Raw genomic sequence first — 7,340 nt, forward strand, 5'->3', positions numbered from 1 at the left:
GCACATTGGTGCAAGTGCTCCCACCGCAAGCCACTGGGCACCTGAGACACTACCACTACGCATCACATCAAGCTATACAACCACCGATCTCACGACTAGTGGAGGCCACATGCTTGAGTGGTATGTGACATCCAACAGTCTCGATCCGAGACCTAGGTTCACTTTCTCGGATATGGGGAGAGGGGCTCTGGTAGGGGAGAGGTTGTGATGGCTCAAGTACAATGGGGTATAGGAGAGCTCCGATTGTGGTATCCAAAGAGTACAAGAGGCCTTGAGGGCATCATACTGGGGGAGCAAAGAGAAGTTTTATAATTTTTGTACGCGGTATGTAGTTGCATTGAGCCGGGAGCTCGGTACTGGTCTGGGTTGTGAGATGGGATGAAAATAATGAGTGAGGGTCACCACTTTGGCGTGTAAGCTATGCATATTTATTAATGACGAGTCCGTTGGAAACTGTTCGTGTGTATACGATTTTTTGCGCTCCCAAAATATAAGGGGTGAACTATCTGCGCACGTAAATTTCAAATATTTAATGGACACCAAATATACAAAGTTATAAAAGGAAGTTCTAAATGTGTGCCAAATATACGTACGGGCACAATTAAGGCAGAAAATCTAATGAAATATTCTTTCAATCTGTCATCATATCAAAATTACATATCGCAATGCTAAACACAAATCTGGCAGCCCCGAATTTAGAGGACACGAAATAGTCAGAGGTGCGTGCACGCGCGTGCGTTGCGAAGTGCTTGTTAATGGCCAACCTCAACCAACCATGGGTAGCAGACATGGGGATGGGGAACTCTAGCATGGTGATGAGCTGAGTACCATCCAAGTATAAACCCAACACTTGGTTATCGCCCTTTCTTGGTGTAAAGGAGGACCATATCAGGTTGTCTCACAGGCTAACAACCATGCAATTTGAGAAATAACTCATTCGTACTGAGATTGGGGTTGAGTCATCAGCCTCCTAGGCGGCCAGGCACTCCACGATGGGGAAGATGCTCCCATCGCTCTCAGAGTCTCATAGTAAAGATGATGATAGTCACGCTTCAACACCTTCCCCAGACTTCTGAATGACCTCACTGCATGGCAAAATTTACAAAAGCAAAAGTAGATCACATATTTTGAGAGGCGAGGGAGACCAGTAAAAAGGTGTTGGCCATTGCACTAGTTTTTCTACATGTGAACCTCCTACCATGTGATGGGTACTGGGTTCATATCCTCCTTCCTTGACTGCTCTCCATCGAGCCCATCCGAATTCAACTTGGCGGTAGTCCATAAGTTACCGCGGTCTACTTTAGTAGGGGAAAAGTCGCACGGGCCTACTTCAGCCTAAAGGTATACTGGAGGGTAGATGTTCAATGCAATATTCTCCCAATCTGTTGCCATATCATGAAATTAATTCCGTGGCGATCTCTCCACTATAAATCTACCCCTCCTCCCTGCCTAAACCAGCAACTTTCCTTACCTTGGCTAGTTTTATCCCTTTGCCGGCAATGGCTCGCAAGAAGGTGACCCTCAAGTACATCGCCAACGACCCCACCCGCGCTAGGTTCAGGAAGCGTCTCGGGAGCCTGATGAAAAAGGCGACCGAGCTGGCCACCATGTTGTTGGCGCCGCCTCTTGCAGCGCCGCTCTTGAGCTGCCTCGCTCAGCTCCTCTCTCTCTCTGTCTCTCTCTCTCTCTCTCTCTCTGTGTGTTGGTTTCTCTCACATAAGAACACACACACACATGGTGAAACTCTACACACACAGCCAAGGAAGAGCACAAAGGGCTTTGCAACGAAGCACTCTCCTTGGCACCATAAACACTACATCTTTTCTACAGCCCTCACGGCCTCAACCGCAGACTGCATGCGGCTAACAAACTCATATGCAACTAACTAGCTCTGGCTACTTGCACGGCCATGTTCGGCAGCCTCCTCAACCGCCACGGACTCAACCCAACCAGTACCCATGCACCTGATAACATGTTGCCGGATCAGCCGGCTCAACTTGATCTTGCAGCCCATCACGCTCCAGCCACCATCACGTCGTGCCACATCTCACGGCGTTGCTGTCTCGCACAGCAACATCGACATCCTGTCGTGCTCGCCGCGTCTCACGGCAGCCAGACATCTCATCTTCTTCGCGTGTCTGCGATGAAGCTTCACTGGACTAGCTACTCTCTAACCTACCCTATATGCATGACGAAAGCAAACTAAATATGCAGATACATGCATCAAGATTAAAACTAACATTTTCCTCCTTGATGTTGATTCCCCAATCTCCGAGGCGGATCACCCGCAACCACTTGCCGACGCCATCGCAGCGCCGCAGCCACTTGACGTTGTCGACGGCGTCACGGCGGCAATTTCCATAGACCATCTCGTCATGGATGACGCCCTCGCAACGCCAATCACCACGCGTTCATGCCGTGGACGACGCCGTCGCGGCGCCAAGTACCACGACCTCGTGCCGCATGCAACGACCATCTCTTGATGTGGACGACACCTTCGAGGCGTCGATCACCACACCCTCTTCTCCTCATCACGCCTCGCACCGTCAAAGCCACCAGCGGCCTCGCGTCGCCACAAGCCTCCTCCTGGTGCCGCCGGCCTCCATCTCGCATGGAGTCCGCCGCGCCGCCGTTCTCCACCTCACATGGAGTCCGTCATGCCGCCACCGCCTCGGATCGACATGGCTCTGAACACCAATTGTTGGCGTCGCCTCTCGCAGCGCCGCTCTTCTTCTTCCTCGACCTGCCTCGCTCAGCTCCTCTCTCTCTCTCTCTCTCTCTATCTATCTATCTGTTGGTTTCTCTCACATAAGAACACACACACACATGGTGAAACTCTACACACACAGCCAAGGAAGAGCACAAAGGGCTTTGCAACGAAGCACTCTCCTTGGCACCATAAACGCTACATCTTTTCTACAGCCCTCACGGCCTCAACCGCAGACTGCATGCGGCTAACAAACTCATATGCAACTAACTAGCACTGGCTACTTGCACGGTCATGTTCGGCAGCCTCCTCAACCGCCACGGACTCAACCCAACCGGTACCCATGCACCTGATAATAGCTTGCCGGATCAGCCGGCTCTACTTGATCTTGCAGCCCATCACGCTCCAGCCACCATCGCGTCGTGCCGCATCTCACAGCGTTGTTGTATCGCACAGCAACATCGACATCTTGTCGTGCTCGCCGCGTCGCACGGCAGCCTGACATCTCATCTTCTTCGCGCGCTTGCGCTGAAGCTTCACCGGAGTAGCTACTCTCTAACCTATCCTATATGCATGACGAAAGCAAACTAAATATGCAGATACAAGCATCAAGATTAAAGCTAACACATGTGCGATGTCAAGACCTGCGTGGTGGTGTACGGCGAGGGCGAGGCGGAGCCTAAGGTGTTCCCTTCCCACGCCGAGGCGGTGGATATCCTGAATAAATTCAAGAGCATGCCGGAGCTGGGGCATTGCAAGAAGACGATGGACCAGGAGGCACTCCTCAACCAGCGCATCGCCAAGCTCCGGGACCTGGTTGACAAGGCTCGCCGCCAGTGGCAGGACAGCGAGATCAGGTACCTCCTTTACAACATCATGCACGGCAACCACCCAGGCCTTGTTGACCTCAGCGCTGAGGAGCTCGCCTGCGTTGGTTGGAAGGTGGACGAGCTCCTCAAGAGCCTCGGCGAACGCATGGCAAAAAACCATGTCCAGGCGCCGCCGCCAGCTCCATGCGTCAGCACCCACAGCATCAACATGGGGTCTCCGTCGCAGTATCTGGCGTCACCGCAGCAGGAGGAAGGCTGGCTTGACATGGTGAGCTCCGGTGGGGACGTCGGCACCCTGGTCTACGGTGGCAACGCCAGCCACGATGGCGCCGGCTTCTCCGGCGGTGATATGATGATGCAGATGCAGTCCTCCGATCTGGGGTTCAGTTCGAGTCCTTTCCCACCCATGTAAGCTAGCAGGGGTGAGGATCTCCGGCCGCTATGCATGGCCAGCTATGGTCCGATCGAGCTATCTCGTTTTTAGTTTGGTGTGGTTCTGATGAGGCATTCAGTTAATTTACTGTAAGTGTTATATTATTCGTCTATGTGCGTCGTTGTATCCATCATGCTCTCGGAGCCAGGTCTCGTTTTTTTATTGTAATGTTGTTATTGGGTAGTTATTCAGCTGGTCTCTTCCCAAAAGGCTATTTGTTTGATCTCTGCTGCCCAATTGGTCGTAAATCTTAGGTTGCACCTGTTTGTTTGTGTCACAATCGTGCTTTCTCTGACATTACTTGCACAGCTAAATGCCTGATATATAGTTGCTGCTTGATTGCTGTCAGGGCCTCAAAGAACCTTGGTCTTGTGTGTTGGCCTGTTGGGCTACTGTCAGGGCCTTTAATTTCATGCTATTTTGGTGTCTAGAACTTTAGCTTTTCTGTGGTTGAAACGACTTGAAGGTTCGTTCGCCTGGAGCTAGCTAAATGTACTGGATGATCAGTATTTTCCTGGATAGAGATTTGAGAAATAATTACATTCTGTGACTTAATTATATGGCAACAGCTTGCCACACATGCTGTCCTTGTTTGGAGAGCAGTGTCATGTTCTCTGTTCTTCAGACCCTAGCTCCTCCGTTCCCACAGAAGTGTCTCTACACGCCTCTGCTTCCCTTGCCCTCTTACTCTACGTCATGCCACTGACCTGACCTCCTTCAGCATGTAGGTTTGAGATTTGGAGCTATTTCCATGATGTGTTGACAAGTTCTTTTTGCTAGCGATGAACTCTACAAGATGCAACAAGTGACCTCAAGAGTGCAATTATAGTGCTCCTTCCAAATTCCAAGCTATGATAATTAAGATTTCAAAAAAAGTTACCACCAAACGCCCACTTTGATTAGCTTTGCAACAATGCAATCCGCGTGGCTTCCGGAGTCCACTAGATTTGAAGGCGTGTCCAACAAGAAATGCTAAAGGGCCAATGGAAACTATGCATTCACACTGGTGTCTTCACTCTTCAGCATTAGTAGTACAGAGGAGGCAAGAATAATATTTACCAGCAATATTAAATTGTCTCCGCTTCAGCATATTTCACGCATTAAAACCTTCAATAATAAGCACCCACACAAATACATTGAACTTCATTTTGGAACTTAGAAGAAAAACATCATGTAAAGAACCGTGTTAGAACTTAGAACCCATGGAGTTGATAAGGACCATACCGGCCATCCTCTATAGGACAAATGCATCCCTTTCCTCCACGTGTTTCCATCCCTAGTGATCTAGCATAAGTAGTTGTATTTCTGTTGTATGGAAGCCATTACCATTTCTAGTTCACCTTGGACATTTTACATTTGAAACATTCTCTTGTTATGGAATATATTAGGTAGATAGATGAACAAAAGAAACTGAAAGGGGTGCATGACTTCAATGCTCATGGATGAGCACTATGAGAATAGGAGGCAAAATGCAGTGAGACAATACCTGTGACAAGAGGATAATGTGAATGGTTACAAAAGGTAAGAGATGTGACATACAGTTGATTAGTTATGGATAGAGCTGCAGGAAACAAGGAGCCTAGGTGAATATACTAGTATTTATGTACCAACTGGTTATGTGTTTTCACAATGGAAAATGATGTGAACAAAACAATGTATGTGTTTGTAGGTGGCATTCAGTACTAAAGACAAAATCCTTCCATGTTTAACATATATCAATTGGTCGGCCTAGAATGTGGAGAAGGTCACTGCGGTAAATCACGTGTGTGTATCGAGGTGTATGATAAGAATGAGAGTGGGTAAATGAAGTTATAGTGCCATACAAAATGATTTCTGGACTCGATATAAGTGAAAAATCAAGGATAGACATGACGGCTAGATTTCTGAAACACAAGAGCAAGGATAGTATGATTGGTTTGCCTATTGGTCAATTTTTTTGAAGAAAATAGATAGATGCGGGTAAAAGGGTTAACGTGGGTTAGACACTTAAATGTTGAATAGCAGCTGGTGATAAGGAGTTAAGGTGAATATATGTAGCTATCCATTTCACTATGCGTCATTGGGTGATGGGGTATGTGATTTTTACCTGGCTATTACTTAATGTCTAACACAAGTCCATTTTCATAGTTGGGCACTCCAATGATGTGCAAAATGAATGGTGAGGGGAGCATCATAATATTTTGTAGTTAGAATCCTGTAACGCCAAATGACTATGATTGTTATCAAGGTAACCAATCAATCAAGGTAAGCATCATAGTTAGTTGTTGTCATGAGGGAACAATGCGAATTACCCTAACTTGTCATATGAGTGTTGGATTCTTGTTGTTGTCAATATAAACATAATGTTTGCGGAAAGGGGTCAACGCGGTTAGATCACTTAATGAAGATTGGTCGCTAGTGCCGACAGAATAGCATATGTATTGTGCTCCCTAATTGCCATTGACTAGCCTGGGGCCGATATGGAGTATGAGTTATTTTCATTTGGCATTTAATAAAAGTTTAACACATGACCCATCCATATTTTACGATTGAAATGGTAATGAAAGGATAATAAGGTAAAATAAGTGAGGGCAACTTGCACGTATTTGTTAGTTATAGCATTACAACTCAACAACGTAAGAGAGAAAGAGAGAGAGATGTATTTATTTTATCATGCACCGATGGGTTATGTTCATGGCTCCAATCTTTCATACACGTTGGCATCGTCAGCTAACAGAGGTGCGTAACATCCCACTATTCTTTAAACAGATGTTCGCTCCCTCGCAAATAAAAAGGTGTTCATCACATCTCACTATTCTCCTTGTACCCCAGCAACATCAGACAGGATGACTTGCAGTGTGTACACGGCCCAGTTCGAACTAGCTACGTGTGGCAAGTAGCAACTATAACATCATTTTATTGCACCGCCTATTTATCTATATATAATACTCCAACCTATGATTTCCGGACTTTTAAGTCCATTCATTAGAAAAAATAGGCATTGTGCACGACAGACCCCATCAACAACGTAGGACAGAGTACTGATGCTGCATGCACTTTTGGTGCCGGAAGCAGAGGGTGTAGAAATTTTCAAAGTCGATGTGCCTAAGAGAAGCTAGACAAGTGTTGCATTGGATTAGGACTCTGGGTCGACTTCGACTAGATGGTCCACATAGAGGATTTCCTTCTTAATAAATTAAACTAAATGGATCATATGTATTAGTAAAGAAAATGTGCGTCTGTAACATGGTTTACTAATTAAGCTTAATTTACTGTTGCACAAATATGGTGCAATAAAATTTATAATAACTGAGCATCAGTCTATATATATGATAATATGTGATAATCTTCCCAGGCACTTTATTTTAATTGTTTCTTAACTGAGACATTA

At 46.6% G+C, this 7,340-nt stretch overlaps 1 protein-coding gene across 1 annotated transcript; it reads left to right on the forward strand.

Moving 5' to 3' along the window:
- The first annotated feature begins 1,499 nt into the window (after window positions 1–1,499).
- On the forward strand, window positions 1,500–3,949 carry LOC123142218 (agamous-like MADS-box protein AGL80). Its single transcript, XM_044561215.1, has 2 exons — window positions 1,500–1,607; window positions 3,335–3,949. Exons 1-2 carry the CDS (start codon window positions 1,500–1,502, stop codon window positions 3,947–3,949), a joined length of 723 nt encoding a protein of 240 aa, XP_044417150.1.
- Window positions 3,950–7,340: the final 3,391 nt, after the last annotated feature.

Source organism: Triticum aestivum, chromosome 6D, assembly GCF_018294505.1.
Source record: "Triticum aestivum cultivar Chinese Spring chromosome 6D, IWGSC CS RefSeq v2.1, whole genome shotgun sequence".
Classification (NCBI taxonomy): Eukaryota; Viridiplantae; Streptophyta; class Magnoliopsida; order Poales; family Poaceae; genus Triticum; species Triticum aestivum.

Coding starts and splice junctions, on each gene's coding strand:
- LOC123142218 (XM_044561215.1), top strand. CDS start 1,500: ATGGCTCGCAAGAAGGTGACCCTCAAGTACATCGCCAACGACCCCACC. Junction 1,608..3,334: donor AGGCGACCGAGCTGGCCACC/ATGTTGTTGGCG, acceptor TAAAGCTAACAC/ATGTGCGATGTCAAGACCTG.